We start from the raw sequence: 21,695 nt of genomic DNA on the forward strand, positions 1-21,695 counted from the left end.
AGAAATAAAAAAACACGACCTTCGTTTTATTCTCGGTGGAAAATGCCTATTTTAAGGTTAGTTTGGCCATTAAATTGCATTTTGATGTCATTTGATGCGAGAAATATGAGTTGTTATTTCAGATTATGTGTGCAGTGGATGTACATGATCTTTAGTTTGCTAGTTATTACGAAGATTACTTCAGGAAATTGTGTAAATACAACGTTTTCATTGTTACCAAGGTGGTTGCGAGGGACGCTGCTATCGATATTATTTCTGTTATGTTGCGGTGTTATCTTTATTGCTACCCCCTTCCCCGTCAATTTATAGTGTTGGTCCACACTGCAAATGTATTAGTTTAACAAAATCCGCATCTAAAATTGTGGCATAGATACGTTATTTTCCCCCGTGCAATTCTCCAACCCAGTCTCACATCTCACATCACATCGTCATAAACAAATACCGGAAACAGACGTAGGCAAGATCCTCAGCTCGGTGATTGGATGGTTTAGCCGCAATGCCCGTTGGGAAATGGTGTTTATGCGATGTGAAATCCGAAAACATTTTTTAAAAATAATACTTTATTCCGAGTGTGCTTGCTTTTCTCTTTGAAAGTCATCACATAACGGCATTTTAATACACGGTTCGGCTGCATTAAATATTACATATCTATCGTAGTTCTCTATTTATAGAGCCCTGATGAGAAGACTTCTAGACAAACAGGAAGAACTGCCGCCACAACTGAATACGTGACGTGGATCATAAATACATCAGCCATTAAACAACATCTTACATTTCTTTTCACACAATACGTCTCCTTGCAGTATCAACACTAATTCAGCTGACTTTTATATTTGATCCAATTGGTAGATCGGCTGTATTTACACCATAACGGTGCACAGCTGATAGAAAGGGACACCTAGTGGTTAAAGCACGTTATTGCATTTTATTATTGTTATTATTAGATATTAATAGGATCCCTATACAATAGGGATACTCCCTAAAGTAGGGATAGTTAAGATTTTCTAAGGTTTAAACCTTAGAAAATCTTGAAATCTTGAAAGGGATGTGCAAAATAGTCATTATATACAGTCTTTAATTAACTATTAGTAGAGAATAACGAGTAATGAATATACTTTATAGGGATCCTATTAATATCTAATAATAATAATAAAAAATAATAAAAAATAACGTGCTTTAACCACTAGGTGTCCCTTTATATCAGCTGTGCTATTGCTGGAGCTGCTGTGATGCAAGTCACATTTCAGACGTGATCATTAAAGTATTATCGTGTCGTATACAACAACGTTCTAACCTATATCTAACCATATTGTGCATTAATATTGTATTTTCTAAACAGGTTGTGATCTTTCATTTGGGGATAACAGTGTGAGGAATATATTATGATGAAGTGCAAACTGACCTGAGCTCCAGGGGTCTCTTTGTTCTCCTCCATGCTGCTCTCAGTGCTCCTTCTCCGGCTGTGTCTCTGAAATAATCAACACAAAACAAGACAACTCAATACAACCAACAGACACAACAAAACTAATCTACAGCTACTTCGTAGGTTCAAAGCAGAGGTGAGAAGTAACTAAGTACATTTACTCAAGAACTGTACTTAAGTACCCTTTAGAGCAGGGGTGGGGAACCTCCGGCCCCCGGGCCGTATTCGGCCCGCGAGACCATTTGGTGTGGCCCTCGAGGTAATTTATAAACACACACAAAAAAGAAAAAAATTAAAGAAATCTAGACCGCAAAATAATTAAACAAGTGAGTGCCTGTTTTTCCTGGCCAAGGTCAGGGTCCTTGAACACAACACAAGCCTAACGTGTCATCACGTGGTATATGTCTGACAGGGGTGTAGTTCTGACGGGGAGCATCAGAACGCAGCTCAGCTCCGGCACTTCCAAAAATTGCAGTACCGATAAGGAGCCGTACACATGCTGCAGTTTTTGCGTGGCTGTGTCTTAGTTGTAAGCCCAGTGTCGATCTGTTCATCTGTCATACTGATCATACAGTCAATAACTTTATTGTTATTAGCATCTGGTTAGCTCGCTATGCTAACGAATATAAGAAGCTTTTTCTACAACCAGTGAGGTAAAGGCACATCTTTATATGATCATTATAATTATCAAAAAATAAGAGAATAAAATACTATATGACAGTAAAAAAAAGTTGTTATTAATAAACAAGAATACAGTTTGAAAGGGGAGTGATTTGTAAAATATCCATAAAGAAAAAGAAAATCTGTTTACAGTTCTGTTTCATGTGGGTGTTGAGAGATGTATCCATAGATCTACTAATGTTGCTCTCAAAGTGCACCAGATTGATGCTTTTAACTTCAACATTTAAAAAAAAATCTTCCCTGACCCCCCTAGAGGAGGTTAGGTCCCCCCGACTTAAATCATGTTCACATGGATAGGAGTCTAAATACATTTGCACACATCTTGTGTCCATATCTTTCTGTTTGGGTGGTCATGCCACAACCGTGCACGTGCATGCATGCGTGAGTCATGGCAAGATATCTGGATTAAGAGGTTGCTTTTTCTTTGCACAGCATGAAAGAAAGGTGAAATGAGTGGGCTGTGATTTTAGTATTTTTAAGCAAAGGTTAATAATTTGTACGGCCCTCGGAGGATGTTGAAAACATTGAAATGGCCCTTGAGAGGAAAAAGGTTCCCCACCCCTGCTTTAGAGGTACTTTTACTTAAGTTGAGTATTTCCATTTAATGCTTGGTACTTCTACTCCTCTATACAGTTCAGAGGTAAATGGTGTACTTTTACTCCACTACTTTTACTCCACTACAATACCTTTAGTTACTTTACAGATCTGGATTAATGATGTGAAATATATCAGACTTTAGTTCCACCTGGAGTAAATTCACAAACTACCCTGCAGTATACAAAGTCACTAAACACACACACACACACACACACACACACACACACACACACACACACACACACACACACACACACACACACACACACACACACACACACACACACACACACACACACACACACACACACACACACACACACACACACACACACACACACACACACACACACACACACAACCCGTTATCCCGACTTTTTCTTTTCTCTCTCTCTCTTTTTTTGTTGTTCATGTCCCTTAGGGGCTCCATAGAAATATATCAAATAAAATAATAATATAACATATAATTCAATCACAAAATATAACTTTAAATTACATACTAAAGATTTGTAATATTAAAAAATATGTTTTAGTAAAATAATAAAAAATAAAGTGATACAAATAAGAATTAAATGCATTATTGTTTTCAAATATTTTTACATAAACCTTGAAAACAATATTGAATTAGAAATGTAGACAAGCTGCTGATGTAATTAAATAAGGTATTTGGCTCTCTCTGGCGGTCATTAAGTGTACTCCGCCACCTCACATTTTGCGACGGAACTAGTGTCTTTACGTTAGTTCACCACAACATCAGACATCATGGCCTCCGCAGCTCCGGAGCATTTACCTGAGAACCGGGAGGGTTTAGCGGCCTCAGGAGACACTGGGACACCGGGGAGAGACACCGGGACACCGGGGGCTGCTGCCCGGGACAAACCGGTGTGTCTAATCGTGCTGGGGATGGCGGGATCTGGGAAAACAACCTTCGTTCAGGTGAGTTAGCATCGGGAGCTAACTGGAGCTAGCTGCTTCTGCTAAGGGTGAAACACAGTATTAAAAACAATATAACAATGATATTGAAACGGTGTTAAAAATTGTATTAAAAACAGTATCAATACATTATTAAAAACAGTATAAAAACGGTATGAAAACAGTATCAATACATTATTAAAGACAGTATTAGAACTGTAATAAATACAGTATCAATACAGTATTCAAAACAGTATTTGAACAGTAATAAATACAGTATTGTTGTGGCAATTCAGCACTCACAACAGGAAATAATGAAACAGAGAGGAATCAATAAAACACAACACAGATATAGTTGATTAATTATGATTTCGTTGTACAACAATCAATAATAACGTGGAAACACTACCTTGCACACAAGCAGTCAAATGGTGTAGTGGCCCCATGAGTACAACAATCACACAGCATAGCTACTGTAATGAACGCACACACATTTTTCCTAACCATGTTTAACTGGCACACAAATAGGGACGTTTTCCCTCTGAATGCATTACTTGTCAAGATGTCGAAAGGTCATTATCTCATGACGTCTTTAGGAGTAATTAAATAACAAAGACTTAACTGTATTATGACCTGAGGGCCTCTTTGTACTCCCTCTGACCTCAGCGTCAGCTCACTTTAAGTGAATACATCCATTGATAATTAGTCATGGGTTTCTCTAAATCTGGAAACTGTAACTCAACAACACACTTGGTATAGCTTACCATGTGACTAGGCATAAGACTGATATAACATTATCAATACAGTATTAAAAACAGTATTAGAACAGTTATAAAAACAGTATTAATAGTATTGACACTGTTTTTAATACTATGTTGATTCAATTCCACTATTATAACGGTATTAAATCAATGTTAAAACACAGAGAGAGAGATCAATAAAACACAAACACAGATATGGTTGAGATTCATTATTATTTAGTTGCGCAACAACAATAATAATGTTTTACTAAAACCATACAAATAAAGTGATAAGAATTGAATACATTCTTTGTTTCAAACATTTTTACAAAACATTTGAAAACAATTTTGAATAAAAAAATCGGAAAATATATATATATATATATATGATCACAAATATAATAAACATTATTATATAATAAAATAATAACTGAAATACGAAAAACATTATAACTAAATAATAACAAGATGACAAAATATAATATAATTCAATCTAAAGGATAAGTGATAGATGAAGTTTAGGATAAATAAGTGTTGGTTGTTGTTTCCTCCAGAGGCTGACGTCTTACCTTCACACTCGTAAATCTCCTCCTTACGTCATCAACCTGGACCCCGCCGTGCACGAGGTGCCCTTCCCTGCTAACATCGGTACACACGCACGCACGCACACACACACACACACACACACTCACTCACTCACTCACTCACTCACTCACTCACTCACTCACTCACTCACTCACTCACTCACTCACTCACTCACTCACTCACTCACTCACTCTGTGTGTTTTCCTGCAGACATCAGAGACACGGTGAACTATAAGGAGGTGATGAAGCAATACGGACTCGGACCAAACGGAGGAATCGTCACGTCCCTCAACCTGTTCGCCACGCGCTTCGACCAGGTCTCAAAGAAAGCTCTGCACATTTTCAAGAGGCTCTATTCTGCTTTTCTGTAATGTGTTCTATAGGTTTTAGTGCAGCAAATCGGGCTTTCTCTAAATCTCCAAATTCTGACTTTTCTGAATACTTTACATTTTTAATAATCCCTCGTCTCCGGCTTGAGCGAAGCCTCACGATCCATGTGTCTGTGATCCCCTCCAGAAGGGAAGGAGTCATCACATACAGAGACTAGTTCCTGAGCAGTGTCCTTCACATGCTGATATCTAGAGAGGGAGTCACACAGTCACAAGATGGAGGAACAGAAAGCAGTATTCAATGTTTACTTCAGATTAGCTCCACGTCAGAAATGAGCATGCTTGATGTCTCTCTCCATAGAGGCTGAACCATCATGTTGATCACATAGCTATCATCTGCCTCAAGCAGTCCTGATGCTCTTCTGGGTCATCACACATCCTGTCATGTTCACAGCTACAGTTGATACCTTTGTTATCATGTTGCTCTCATGTTGGAAGAGGACATTCAGTATTTTCCCAACACTAAGTATGCACACGTTATTAATAACACAATAAGTTAAACTAAATAGCAGATATGTACACCATGGTAATATTGCATGTAATGGCCGACAGCAAAGCACGGACATATCTTTAAATGAAATGAAAACTTCTTCAACTCTAGCTGCTTCCTCTCTGTAAGGGAGCGCTTGTTTTCATACGGCGTGGTGGACAAAGTATTATAAATGCATTTTTTGTAAACATGTACATTGTTGAATACGTACGAGGCTAATGGCGGAGGAGCGCTGGGCCTGCCGGATATTATTACAAACATTCAAGCTGTTACTGATATTTCATCAAAAGTGACCCCGAAAAGCGCTTCATTGTGTTCTTCAATATAAAAACATTATTTAAAACGCTAGGAAAACAGTATCAATGCAGTATAACAATTGATTAAAAGCAGTTCTAAACACGGTATTAGACACAGTATGAATGATGATGTGTGTTCCTCAGGTGATGCAGTTCTTAGAGAAGAAGCAGCAGGACCACCGGTCAGTATTCACCTGTAAACTACTATAATATTAACATTTCATTTAAATCAGGCGAGTCACATCCTGCTTGTGATGACCTTTGACCCCTGCAGGTACGTCCTGATCGACACCCCGGGTCAGATTGAGGTCTTCACCTGGTCTGCGTCAGGAACCATCATCACTGAGACTCTGGTGAGCATCGTTAGTTATTGATGCATTCATTCTCAAGTTATACTGAAGACTTTTCTTTTTGTCGCTGCTTTTAATTGAACTATTCATATCTTAAACTGCACTGTAACTTTTATCCATGTATTTTTTCTTTTAATGTTTATTTTATTAGCTTTTCTTTTTTAATGCTTAATGTCTTTCATTTTTTGTAAAGCACTTTGAATTGCCTTGTGTTGAAAAGTGCTATATAAATAAACTTGCCTTGCCTTGCCTATTTTCTGTTTATTTTCCACAATGTTTTTCAGGCCTCTTCCAAAAATGAAAGCTCTAAAAACAAATATAAATGTTGAAATATATTTCATTTCTTTACACATTTATTTCAGCATTCTTCAATAAACATTGTTATGCATTCATTTTCTATGTTTTGATATTGAAATGTTATTTTCCTTCCTCTGTATTCAGTATTTTTGATGAATATGTTGCAGGCGTCGTCCTTCCCCTGCGTCGTGGTCTACGTCATGGACACCACCCGCAGCGTGAGCCCCGTCACCTTCATGAGCAACATGCTGTACGCCTGCAGGTACACACCACCACCACCGCTAAACTGTGACAGAAATCTGTAAATAAAAACTCAAACTAAATTCATAAAACTCTCTTTCCAACACCAGAACTGGGCGCCTCTTAAATAATTAGTAAATAAATCATCCTGAGAAAATATGAAGTGATTTAAATGTGAAATATTGAGCTGTTTTTCATTCAGGAACAAAAACACTAATCTTGCATTAGTTTAATGAAGATGATTTATTTAAGTTACATCCAGCAGGGGGCGCTAACAGACCAGATAATAATAATAACAGGATGTAATATATGTTCATTTTTAATAATGACAGTAGTATAATTGTTGTCACAGTTAATAAATAAAACATATGTTGCTGTTTATAATAAAAAATACAACTAACATGAATTAAATGAGATTCTCCTTGATAGTAATGGACCATGTGGACAAAGTCAATATGTTTTTAAACAATATCAGTTCCATCTATTCTTTCTATATCTGTTAACAAACCCTTTTCAAAGAGTAGAGTGAACGTGTAATAATTATATTTTATATCTGGAAAACAGTGAACATGTTGTGGAGTTGTTCAGCTCTTCGTGTTTCCTCCTCCAGTATTCTCTACAAGACCAAGCTGCCCTTCATCGTCGCCATGAACAAGGTGAGGGGTTCCCGTGGAAATGCTTCAGAATCAGGAAAATAATACTTCATTGCGGGGGGGGGGGGGGGGGGGGGGGGGGAGTTGCAATAAAAAGTAATTTATACAAACAAAAAATGTGTTTAAAACAATATCTGCAGTCGTGTATTGGTAATAATTAAGATATGTATTGTTCAGTTTGTTTTACTGTTGTTTTTTATCTCACAGATAAATATTAAAAATAGTCAAAAATATTTGCAATTAAAAGTTATTTATATAAAAAAAGAGGTTAAAGAAAATCTGTATATTCTCTACATTTCTTTACGTCTCTGAGGAACTTTTTCCTCTCAGTTTGTTGTGATGTTTATTTTCGAGCTGCACCTGCAAGGTGAACACAGCTGGGAACAGAACACGTGTTTGAATGCGTCCATCAACAGGTTTATGATATCACTGCCCCGTCTAAAACACGATCTGACTTCAATTACATTTGTCTCGAGTGTTTCGTCAACTTAATGTGTTGCTTAAAATAATACTTCTGCATCCAGTCTGTGACGCTGTGAGTGTTGCACGGCCAGATACGGCTCAGCTGACTCAGATCAGGAGATATGTGATACATTATGAAGTGATATGCCGCGGACTGTACTTAATGATCCGGGTACTGATGTTAGGCAGATATGTAAGTAAGCTTTCTTAAGGCTAATGTTATAATAGTCAGATCGCTCTGAAGATGGAGGTGATATTCTATTCATGTTCACGTTCACACAGTCGGTGATTTTTGCCGGCCGTCTTTCCTGCGACGGCAGCTTTTCTGTATTTCCTTTCTCCTGTAATATGACCTGATCGCTTTAAACTCCGCACACTGAGCTCTGATTGGTCAGCAGGCGGTGCTTTCACTGAGTTGAGCTCTTAGCCTGGAACCTAACCTGGTCCGGATCAGGCTAGCCGCTCAGCATCAGTTACCATGGAGATCTAGCCTGCTAAAACGTCTTCTTTGTTATTTATTGAGCTTTAAAACAAATTGATATGATTCGATATTAAACTAATTATAGCAGATGAACTACATTATTCAAACATGTTCAGTAACTTACAACAACACGGGAATAATAAACGGAGCGCTCTCTCCCTCTCCTGACAGCCCGTCAGTATCATGCAGCTCGCGGATCAGTAATGAGGGACCCGACAGTGAAACTAAACACATCTATAACTAGTTACGGTAGTTTGAGAGGTCATTAAAATAGCTACGTGTGATATTCTAACCTGAAGTGTGTTTTGTCCGCTCACCGCTGCAGCTGATCTCTCTCTCCCGTCAGATCAGACTTCACTCGCGTTTATGTCCATATCGATCAGATCCAGCTAGTTCTAGCTAATGATATGACTACCTGCTTATTAAAAGACACCTAAACAATAAGTGTCGCTATGCAACCGGGTGAGGCCACAAAGTATAGCGCAGCATCATGTATTTGTTTACATGCCCACCGGAACCCCGAGGCATTACCAACAGATCAACGCACAATCAACCCATCCAGGACATCTCTTTCTCCACATTACGTGTTAGACATTAGAATGGACTCTTCTGTCTGTCACATAAGTGGCGTAACTGATGCGGTATTGCGTTAAGGGGAAATTATTTTGACCGGAGAGATTTAGATTTGCCGGTCTTCAGCATATTTTACCGGTCATATTCCGGTAATTACCAGCTAACGGGAACTCTGGTCGTAGGACCGGAAACCCAGAGTTTACCCTGAAGTTGGCTCGCTTAGCGAAAATCCGGCTTCGTAGTACAGGCCTCAGGAAGCTCTCAGTTTGTTGTGTTGTTTATTGTTTATCTCTCTCTAATCAGCTGTTGTCTCTCAGTCTGTTGTTATTTTGTTGTTGTTTACGTCTCTGATCAGCTGTTGTCTCTGTTCAGACGGACATCATCGAGCACAGCTTCGCCGTTGAGTGGATGCAGGATTTTGAGGTTTTCCAGGACGCTCTGAACCAGGAAACGTCGTACGTTGGAAACCTGACGCGCTCCATGAGCCTCGTGCTCGACGAGTTCTACTCCAACCTGCGGGTGAGAGGGAGTTCAACAGGACGCAGTGTTCGTTTTAGCAGCTATTTTTGATCTAGTCTTTAGATGAAAATGGTTATTAGTTTTAGTCACATTTTTGTCCTTTTTAGCCTTTGTAGTTTTAGTCAAAATGTTTTCTCTCTTTAAACTAATTCAGTTCGGCAAATACAGGAATCTGAAATCTGAATGAAGGTGACAGCATCAAGTGTTGAAACTCGTAAAGCAACATTTCACTCTCCTAACACTTTACTTGTGTAATATCTAGGGCTGGGTATAGTTAAGGTTTTTAACGGTACTACTACTCTTATCTTTACTGCTTATCGATCCCGTACTTTAACGGTATTCTTATCGGTACTTTTTGTTAAAGGGAAAAACTAAACAAATTGTTAACCGAATTAACATTGCTTTATTTAAATGTGGCCCCGCCCCCCGCACACTGATAGAGAACTCTCCCCCGCACACAGAGAGAGAGAGAGGCTCCGCCCCCTGCACACAGAGAGAGAGAACTCTCCCCCCCGCACACAGAGAGAGAGAGGGTGTTTCTCAATTTCGAGGACGCTTGCTTGGTGGGACATGTCTTCTGAGTCGTGGTCCTTCAGAAGCTAGGCAAGAATCCTTCCTGGCATTCGGAAAACGAAGAGTGGAACAGGCTAGCAAGTGTGCAGGTATGCGTCATATGAGAGGCCCCGCCTTATATTTTCCGCCTTATATTTTGGAAATTGGTCCATGCGCAAAGCATTGTGGGGATTTTAAGACCGCGGACCCTCGAAATTTCCCGCAACGAAGTACACCGGCCTCGGTAGAATTCCAAGCATCCTGGGCATTGGAACAGTCCTTCGGTGGCACTAGATGGCGTAGCATCCTTGAAATAGTGGCTCTGGAGCAGCTTTCCTCGACATTGAGAAACACCCAGAGAGGCCCCCACACAGAGAGAGAGAGTTAGGCCCCGCCCCCCGCACACAGAGAGACACAGGGAGATCGCTCTTCTGGAGTGAAGAGAGCGGAAATAATGATATTGCAAGTTAGAAACGTAAGATGCATTTTGACAGACAAGACGGACACTTGGGGGAAAATACCCTGCAATTTGAATGTCCGATAGTCCACCATTAACACCTTAGTCTCGTTTCGTCAACGAAAACCAAATATACATTTCATCATAGTTTTTATTATCAATAATCTATTTTTAGCTCGTCTTAGTCGTGTAAAAAAGGTCGTTGACGAACATTTTTCGTCATAGTTTTCGTTGACGAAATCAACACTGTTAAGACTTCATTAAAACGTGTATAAATGTTATTTAGGCCAATTAATGCTTTAAATAATATATTTAAAGATTAAAAGTTAAAGTGAACATTTGAATAAAACGATAAAATAAAATTGAAAATGTGCAATAAAATAATACGATTAAAAAGCGTTGACATTTTTATACAAATATAAGAGTTTATAGTTACATTTTGCAATAACAATGTTTAATAGAATACAAATGTATGCAAACACAAGACTGATGGAAAAAAAGAAAAAAGAAGGAATGTATTTTAATTAAGTTAAACCAAAAAGATGAATAAATAAAAATTCATATAAAGTAAGTAGAAAACAATTAAGTTGCAATAAAAATAGAATGATATTTAAAGAGACAAAAGTATTTAATAGAATACGAATATTATAATATAAACAGAAATATATATGATATATATATATACTCTCAAGACAGTGTTCAATAAATTCAAATACATTACAAATATTTATATATAGTACATAGGAGTAAACATTTTAAATACATAATTTAGATAAACAGGAGAAATACAATTACATTAAATAGAACATTGTTATACAAACAGAAAATGTTGCAATAAAAAATGAAATAGAAATCACAAATCACAAAGCCCTCAACAATCAGCCCCCCCCCACCTCACAGACCTGCTGCACCACCACGCCCCTTCCCGCTGCCTCCGCTCATCAGAAGCCAACCTCCTCTCCATCCCCACCCACACCAATCACCGGACCTGGGGGGACAGAGCCTTCTCCGTCGCTGCCCCCTCCCTCTGGAACTCACTCCCACAACCCATCAGAGACGGCACTGACCTCACCTCCTTCAAAGCACTCACCTCTTCAATCTGGCTTTTAATGTGGGATTGTTTTTGTATTATTTGACTTTAACTTTAACTATATATTTATTGGTTGTTCCTTTCTTTTCTTTTCTCTTCACTATATCTGTAAAGCGTCTTTGAGCACCTAACAAATTAAATCTATTATTATTATTATTATTATTATTATTATTAAATAAAGATATTTACACAAAGTTAGAATTTAGAGATAATAGCATGACTCTCTCTCTCCCCTCAGGTGGTGGGCGTGTCTGCGGTGACAGGAAGTGGACTGGACGAGCTGTTCGTGCAGGTCGAGGAAGCTGCAGACGAATACGAGAGGTCGCTGAAAACACATACATCTCATTTAGAAAGACCTCCAGCAGCTGAGTCACTCCTAACTACATCTCCAATGCACTCTTCTTATAACTGAAATAAATTAGAGGATTTTAACTTTCGTGTTTATGTTACGGACATCTCTTCGTGTTTGTCCTCGGCTCTTTCTTGTGAAATATATTTTTTAATCTCAATATGTGAAAAAGATAATATGGTATAATTTAAAAAAAGCTGAACTCCTCCTCCTCCTCCTTTTCCCTCAGGGAATATCGACCAGAATATGAAAGACTCCGCACACAGCTGGTGAGTTCATCAAATCACAAAAACATTCATTCATAGGGTACAGTTAAAGCCCCTGTCACACTGTCCCGACATTGACACCCGATGGACACACGATAAAGGAAACGTTCACATTCGGCTGTGATCGTAGCAACATCGGGCCATTCGTGAGGGCATCTAAGCCATCTAAGCCAGCAACTTCGTGAGCGGCAACTTCGTAAGCACTCGTGAGGGTATCTTGTCAAGTCGTGTCATCTTCGTGTTATCATCGGTGCATTCGCCCTCACTCTGATCGGGGCGAATGCCCGATGGCACCGATGATAACACGATGCCCTCACGATGGCCTTACGAAGGGCAAAATGGACACACGAATTCAACACGAAAATGAACCTTCTCAAGGTCCTTCGGCTATTTTTTGGCATGCCAAAGATTTTGCCTCCGCTCACGAAGTTGCTGCCGGAGCCTGAGAAACTCCACCGGCGGTCATACGATGGCTTAAGATGCCCTCACGAATGGCCCGATGTTGCTACGATCACAGCCGAATTTGAACATTTCCTTTATCGTGTGTCCATCGGGTTGTTTTATTGCACAACAAAATCATGTAAACATATTATGTAAATAACCCAATTTGTGTTCTGTGAAACTAAAAAGGATATAATATATTATTTTGAAGGACAGTTGACAGGAAGTTGTTGTTGCTATGGAAACAACATTACGGAGAAAACGTAATATTTTCTACATATAAAGACGGATAAAGTAAAGAACAAAGTCTGAAGATATCAGCACGGTATCATAGTACTGTACCATAATTGTTTGTGTTACTTTCGTTGCAGTTGTATGTCTTAAATGTAATGTAAATGTTGCCTTCGTGTGGTTCGGGGCCATCTTCGTGCGAAATTCACAATTCCATATTCGTGTGTCCATCGGGTGTACATTTCGGGACAGTGTGACAGGGGCTTTACAGAGAGCGATTGTTTGTCAAAGATAAAGAAAATACCTTTGTTTTTACAGCCATGGTTAGAATGATTCTGCCATTAGTTAAGTTGTTGTTACTCTGATTATTGTAAACAAGTGTTTTGTTATGTTCAGCTGGACGCTCAGAGCAAGAAGCAGCAGGATCAGATGGAGCGGCTCAGGAAGGATCTGGGAGCCGTGGATATGAACACACCTAAAACAGGTAGAGGTTAAAACACATCGCACAGAAACACTAACATACATCGAGTATGGACTAAAGCATTGGAGCAGATTCTTTTCAAAAGTCATTTTTTTAACGTCTGACCAACTTCACATTAAAGCCTGAGAATCTGGAATGTCGTAAAAGCTCCCGTTGGTGTAAAGGGACTAGGCCTGTCGCGACAAGCAATTCATTGACTTATCGTACGATAAATAAAAATGAGCTCGATAACTTTTCTGACCTCGATACATTTCCGTTTACATGCGTGTTTGTTTACATAACCGGCATCGGCGCTCCTTGCTCAAAGTCTTTGAAAAGTCTTGAGCTCTGTTTTCCAGCCTGAGTCTATTTCATTTATTGTTTTGGTTGTATGATTTAATAAAATGTTTATAATTTAATGTATTTGTTTTATTTATTATATATAATTTAAATATTTGAATATTATTAATGCACACTATGGTGACAATATCTGTTTTTTTTACTGGACATATTTTATATTTTATTCCATTCTATTTCAATGTAAATACTGCTTTATTTAATTTGTATTCATTCTTTTATTTTCTTATTTTTTTATGTTATTATAGTTTTAGTCAGTTATAGTCAAATTCCTCGTACGTGTCAACCTCCCTGGTGATAAACCTGTTTCTGATTAAACTCTAATTATTCCTGATGTTATTCATAAAGACGGCGTTGACATTGCGGGGCCCAGTGACCTCATCATGAACCGCGGTAACCCTGACGACAGCGAGGAAGACGAGGACAGCGACACGGACGACATCGACCACGGAGGTGAGAAATAAACAGTATACGCTGTACTACTACAAACAAGAATACTTGTACTAAAGCACACAACTATACGCTTTAAAAAACAAATACTACGTGTAAACAGAAACCCTTTTTATAATTTAAAACACATAAATATGCTGTAAAATGTTAATACTGTAAGAAAAAAACACAACTCTAAAAAAACAAAAACATTTGTATAAATTGTAAAATATATACACTGTAAAAAAGAAAATCATTATGATCACTGTGTACTGTATACCAGTGGCGTAGCTGCACGTCTGGCCCACCCACAGCCAATCATCAGTCAAGGATAAACAACCCGTGGCCGCCGAGCTAAGTCATGTGGATGTCAGTTTTACACATTCTGAGGCCGCCGTGTCTATGTTTTTGTTTTCACAGCTGGCTTATACTTATGTTTAATTCATAGTGCATTAAAAAATAAATAAAATCATTAATGAAGTTTCAGCTCCGACCCCACGCTTAATAAGTCTCCTCCAGGCCCGCCGGCGCCCACACAATAATACACTCTAGAAAATCACTATGAGCACTGCATACACTGTAAAAAGAAACATTGTACTCTGCAAAAAAACATGCGTACACTGTGAAGAAACACAATTATACACTAAATGAAAATCCAAGTATACTCTTTGAAAAAACACACAGTTGAAATCTGAAGGACATCCTTTTTTTTATTTCCTAGCAACGGAGGAGAGCAAAGAGACGGACGCCTTCGGGAACTTCCTGAAGGACAGGAAGGAAGTGATTCAGGTCCGAAACAGGAAGTGTGGGACCCCCGAGGACCCGTGACCTCTAACCTTTGACCTCTAATCCAGAATCTCTGGAAACTACAGAATGTTTTGCCTCCCACTTCCTGTTTGATCAGGTGACCTGGCTCGTTGAAGCTGATTGGCTGCTCCTTCTCCTTAAAGAAAGAAGTTATATTTTTATACGGAAAGACTCTTCTCTTCTGCTTTTCTTTAATGGTTTTTCTTTAATGTTGACTTTTGCTTGTAAAAGCACTGAATGGATTAATGACCTGCAAAATAAAGGTGAGCTTTAAGTTCAGATTTGGTTTGAATTTAAACGTCTTTTTGTAACATTTTGCAGCGTTTTCATGATCCCCACCTCGAGGCTGCAGGAGAGGCTTTTAACTGCAAACATGACTTTCTTCATGTTTTAATCTTAAGGCCCTGACACACCAAGCAGTCACCAGAGGACTAGCCGACGCTGAAGTCGGCTGTTGCCTGGCCGTGTTCTCCTGCGTTTTGGCCATGTGTCGCACGGGAACACACCGCACCGACTTCAGTGCATGAGTGGCAATAACTCTCCTTACCAGCAGGCGGCGGTAGTGTGTATTCGTCATTCAAAAGAGGCAACAACCGGAAGACAGAGAAGAAGAAGAGTATCTTTTCTCCGTAATATCATACAGAGCTGGCCTCTCCTAGATCAAGGTGATGAGCAGGTCTTCGTTTGCATCATTCCAGATCGCCATGATGAGATGAAAATGAATAGCAGTCTGTGTGTGCCTTCTTAAATCGTTTGTTTACGTCCCTCACTTCCGCTTCGCTTCTCATGCACTGATTTGCTAGCTGAACAGCCAATCAGAGTGATTATTTGGTCCGACTGCCAGACCCGATGCATGGCCGATTCAACATGTTGAATCGGCCATGCATCGGGTCTGGCAGTCCAAATAAGGCGTGTCACGGTCGACGGTGCGGGACACACCAACCTGACTACGGCGCCGCGAATGCCCGACAGCCTCTGACGGCCTCTGACTCCCAAAATCGGGTTGGTGTGTCAGGGCCTTTACTCTTATATTTCCATACATCTGACTTTTCTTCTACTGAAGACAGCTCTAGCAAATATAAACAACAATAATTGATCAACTCACACATTCAAAATATCTTTTTTTCTTTTTGCATTTTAAGAATGTATTATTATTTAAATAACTAGATAACAATCCGTAAGTCAAAATAAAAAAATGTAAAAAGGGAAAAATAAAGACATTCAGAGATTTAGTGGCTTTGAAAACGCTATTAAACTAAAAAGGTTTCAAACTAATTTAATGAAAATAAGATGTATCTGGAACAGTGAGGCTTTTCTTGCTTTGTCGTTGCAGAAAAGGGAAAATTCACTCAGATTTAAAATAATAGTTTTTACTTATTTGTGTTCTGTCTGCAGAAGCCCAGAGATCCTCAGTGACTGTAGTTACAGCTAAAGCAATAAGAAAAACTTCCTTTATTAAGTATTTTAAAGGTCTCCTATCATACTGTTTCTCATCAATGTATCACAGGTCTCAGGTATATACAGAACCTGTCTCTGATTGGCTGAAATGCCAAACAGATCATTGCAGCATTACCCATAATCCCCTCTGTTTCAGCCCTGTTTCCAAAGTGCTGATTCTCTGTCTGTTACTTCAGATGAAGACAAGGAGCCCCTCCCCACGCCCCTCTGAGAGACATTTGGTTACAAAGAACTCAATGGAGCTCTAGAGGAGATTCAGGTGATAAGGGGGGGGGGGGGGGGGTTACCTTGGTTGCTGATTGGCTAATGGCTACACAAGACAACACATCGTAAAGTGTCAGCTCATTTTCAGACAGGTTTTTATAGAAATGGATCAAAAAGAGAGAAAATCTTTGTTCCTGAAACTTTCAGAGTCTCTTTCCACAGAGGGGACACATGTTGATGTAGAAGAGACATGAAGAAGAGGGGACACATGTTGATGCAGAAGAGACATGAAGAAGAGGGGACACATGTTGATGTAGAAGAGACATGAAGAAGAGGGGACACATGTTGATGTAGAAGAGACATGGAGAAGAGGGGACACATGTTGTTGTAGAAGAGACATGGAGAAGAGGGGACACATGTTGATGTAGAAGAGACATGGAGAAGAGGGGACACATGTTGATGTAGAAGAGGACATGGAGAAGAGGGGACACATGTTGATGTAGAAGAGACATGGAGAAGAGGGGGACACATGTTGATGTAGAAGAAGACATGGAGAAGAGGGGACACATGTTGATGTAGAAGAGACATGGAGAAGAGGGGACACATGTTGATGTAGAAGAGACATGGAGAAGAGGGGACACATGTTGATGTAGAAGAGACATGGAGAAGAGGGGACACATGTTGATGTAGAAGAGACATGGAGAAGAGGGGGACACATGTTGATGTAGAAGAGACATGAAGAAGAGGGGACACATGTTGATGTAGAAGAGACATGGAGAAGAGGGGACACATGTTGATGTAGAAGAGACATGGAGAAGAGGGGACACATGTTGATGTAGAAGAGACATGGAGAAGAGGGGACACATGTTGATGTAGAAGAGACATGGAGAAGAGGGGACACATGTTGATGTAGAAGAGACATGGAGAAGAGGGGACACATGTTAGAAGAGACATGGAGAAGAGGGGACACATGTTGATGTGTAGAAGAGACATGGAGAAGAGGGGACACATGTTGATGTAGAAGAGACATGGAGAAGAGGGGACACATGTTGATGTAGAAGAGACATGAAGAAGAGGGGGACACATGTTGATGTAGAAGAGACATGGAGAAGAGGGGGACACATGTTGATGTAGAAGAGACATGGAGAAGAGGGGACACATGTTGATGTAGAAGAGACATGGAGAAGAGGGACACATGTTGATGTAGAAGAGACATGGAGAAGAGGGGACACATGTTGATGTAGAAGAGACATGGAGAAGAGGGGACACATGTTGATGTAGAAGAGACATGGAAGAAGAGGGGACACATGTTGATGTGGAAGAGACATGAAGAAGAGGGGACACATGTTGATGTAAGAAGAGACATGAAGAGAGGGGACACATGTTGATGTAGAAGAGACATGAAGAAGAGGGGACCACATGTTGATGTAGAAGAGACATGAAGAAGAGGGGACACATGTTGATGTAGAAGAGACAGGTGAAGAAGAGGGGACACATGTTGATGTAGAAGAGACATGGAAGAAGAGGGGACACATGTTGATGTAGAAGAGACATGAAGAAGAGGGAGACACATGGTGATGTAGAAGAGACATGAAGACGAGGGGACACATGCTGATGTAGAAGAGACATGAAGAAGAGGGGACACATGCTGATGTAGAAGAGACATGAAGAAGAGGGGACACGTGTTGATGTAGAAGAGACATGAAGAAGAGGGGACACATGTTGATGCTAGAAGAGACATGGAGAAGAGGGGACACATGGTGATGTAGAAAGGAGACATGAAGACGAGGGGACACATGTTGATGCAGAAGAGACATGAAGAAGAGGGTACACATGTTGATGTAGAAGAGACATGAAGAAGAGGGGGACACATGTTGATGTAAGAAGAGACATGGAGAAGAGGGGACACATGTTGATGTAGAAAGACATGAAGAAGAGGGGACACATGTTGATGTAGAAGAGACATGAAGAAGAGGAGACACATGTTGATGTAGAAGAGACATGGAGAAGAGGGGACACTTATGTTTGATGTAGAAGAGACGTGGAGAAGAGGGGACACATGTTGATGTAGAAGAGACATGGAGGAAGAGGGGACACATGTTGATAGTAGAAGAGACATGGAGGAAAGAGGGGACACATGTTGATATAGAAGAGACATGGAAGAAGAGGGGATCACTGTTGAGTATGAAGGAGACATGAAGAAGAGGGGACACATGTTGATGTAGAAGAGACATGAGAAGAGGGGACACATGTTGATGTAGAAGAGACATGGAGAAGAGGGGACACGTGTTGATGTAGAAGAGACATGAAGAAGAGGGGACACATGTTGATGTAGAAGAGACATGGAAGAGGGGACACTGTTGATGTAGAAGAGACATGAGAAGAGGGACACATGTTGATGTAGAAGAGACATGAGAAGAGGGGACACATGTTGATGTAGAAGAGACATGAGAAGAGGGGACACATGTTGATGTAGAAGAGACATGGAGAAGAGGGGACACATGTTGATGTAGAAGAGACATGAAGAAGAGGGGACACATGTTGATGTAGAAGAGACATGAAGAAGAGGGGACACATGTTGATGTAGAAGAGACATGAGAAGAGGGGACACATGTTGATGTAGAAGAGACATGAGAAGAGGGGACACATGTTGATGTAGAAGAGACATGAAGAAGAGGGGACACATGTTGATGTAGAAGAGACTGAAGAAGAGGGACACATGTTGATGTAGAAGAGACATGGAGAAGAGGGGACACATGTTGATGTAGAAGAGACATGAAGAAGAGGGGACACATGTTGATGTAGAAGAGACATGGAGAAGAGGGGACACATGTTGATGTAGAAGAGACGTGAAGAAGAGGGGACACATGTTGATGTAGAAGAGACATGGAGAAGAGGGGACACATGTTTGATGTAGAAGAGACATGAAGAAGAGGGGACACATGTTGATGTAGAAGAGACATGGAGAAGAGGGGACACATGTTGATGTAGAAGAGACATGAAGAAGAGGGGACACGTGTTGATGTAGAAGAGACGTGAAGAAGAGGGGACACATGTTGATGTAGAAGAGACATGGAGAAGAGGGGGACACATGTTGATGTAGAAGAGACATGAAGAAGAGGGGACACATGTTGATGTAGAAGAGGGGACACATGTTGATGTAGAAGAGACATGGAGAAGAGGGGACACATGTTGATGTAGAAGAGGGGACACATGTTGATGTAGAAGAGACATGGAGAAGAGGGGACACATGTTGATGTAGAAGAGACATGAAGAAGAGGGGACACGTGTTGATGTAGAAGAGACGTGAAGAAGAGGGGACACATGTTGATGTAGAAGAGACATGGAGAAGAGGGGACACATGTTGATGTAGAAGAGACATGAAGAAGAGGGGACACATGTTGACGTAGAAGAGACGTGAAGAAGAGGGGACACATGTTGATGTAGAAGAGGGGACACATGTTGATGTAGAAGAGGGGACACATGTTGATGTAGAAGAGACATGAAGAAGAGGGGACACATGTTGATGTAGAAGAGACATGAAGAAGAGGGGACACATGTTGATGTAGAAGAGGGGACACATGTTGATGTAGAAGAGGGGACACATGTTGATGTAGAAAGAGACATGAAGAAGAGGGGACACATGTTGATGTAGAAGAGACATGGAGAAGAGGGGACACATGTTGATGTAGAAGAGACATGAAGAAGAGGGGGACACATGTTGATGTAGAAGAGGGGACACATGTTGATGTAGAAGAGACATGGAGAAGAGGGGACACATGTTGATGTAGAAGAGACATGGAGAAGAGGGGACACATGTTGATGTAGAAGAGACATGAAGAAGAGGGGACACATGTTGATGTAGAAGAGGGGACACATGTTGATGTAGAAGAGACATGAAGAAGAGGGGACACATGTTGATGTAGAAGAGACATGAAGAAGAGGGGACACGTGTTGATGTAGAAGAGACATGGAGAAGAGGGGACACATGTTGATGTAGAAGAGGGGACACATGTTGATGTAGAAGAGACATGAAGAAGAGGGGACACGTGTTGATGTAGAAGAGACATGGAGAAGAGGGGACACATGTTGATGTAGAAGAGACATGGAGAAGAGGGGACACATGTTGATGTAGAAGAGGGGACACATGTTGATGTAGAAGAGACGTGAAGAAGAGGGGACACATGTTGATGTAGAAGAGGGGACACATGTTGATGTAGAAGAGACATGGAGAAGAGGGGACACATGTTGATGTAGAAGAGACGTGAAGAAGAGGGGACACATGTTGATGTAGAAGAGACATGGAGAAGAGGGGACACATGTTGATGTAGAAGAGACATGGAGAAGAGGGGACACATGTTGATGTAGAAGAGACATGGAGAAGAGGGGACACATGTTGATGTAGAAGAGGGGACACATGTTGATGTAGAAGAGACATGAAGAAGAGGGGACACATGTTGATGTAGAAGAGACATGGAGAAGAGGGGACACATGTTGATGTAGAAGAGACATGAAGAAGAGGGGACACATGTTGATGTAGAAGAGACATGGAGAAGAGGGGACACATGTTGATGTAGAAGAGACATGAAGAAGAGGGGACACATGTTGATGTAGAAGAGACATGGAGAAGAGGGGACACATGTTGATGTAGAAGAGACATGGAGAAGAGAGGACAGATGTTGATGTAGAAGAGACATGGAGAAGAGGGGACACATGTTGATGTAGAAGAGACATGGAGAAGAGGGGACACATGTTGATGTAGAAGAGACATGAAGAAGAGGGGACACATGTTGATGTAGAAGAGACGTGAAGAAGAGGGGACACATGTTGATGTAGAAGAGGGGACACATGTTGATGTAGAAGAGACATGAAGAAGAGGGGACACATGTTGATGTAGAAGAGGGGA

At 40.4% G+C, this 21,695-nt stretch overlaps 1 protein-coding gene across 1 annotated transcript; it reads left to right on the forward strand.

Annotated features, from left to right (window-relative positions):
• The first annotated feature begins 3,431 nt into the window (after positions 1-3,431).
• Positions 3,432-15,419, forward strand: gpn1 (GPN-loop GTPase 1). The gene is made up of 13 exons (XM_034077512.1): positions 3,432-3,637; positions 4,908-5,001; positions 5,149-5,255; positions 6,258-6,295; positions 6,388-6,466; positions 6,928-7,022; positions 7,611-7,656; positions 9,542-9,688; positions 12,026-12,108; positions 12,366-12,405; positions 13,471-13,558; positions 14,240-14,344; positions 15,042-15,419. The coding sequence occupies exons 1-13, from the start codon at positions 3,464-3,466 to the stop codon at positions 15,146-15,148; spliced, it is 1,203 nt and encodes a 400-aa protein (XP_033933403.1). The 5' UTR covers positions 3,432-3,463; the 3' UTR covers positions 15,149-15,419.
• The last annotated feature ends 6,276 nt before the right edge of the window (positions 15,420-21,695 follow it).

This window comes from Pseudochaenichthys georgianus, unplaced genomic scaffold, assembly GCF_902827115.2.
Source record: "Pseudochaenichthys georgianus unplaced genomic scaffold, fPseGeo1.2 scaffold_167_arrow_ctg1, whole genome shotgun sequence".
In the NCBI taxonomy this organism is placed as follows: Eukaryota; Metazoa; Chordata; class Actinopteri; order Perciformes; family Channichthyidae; genus Pseudochaenichthys; species Pseudochaenichthys georgianus.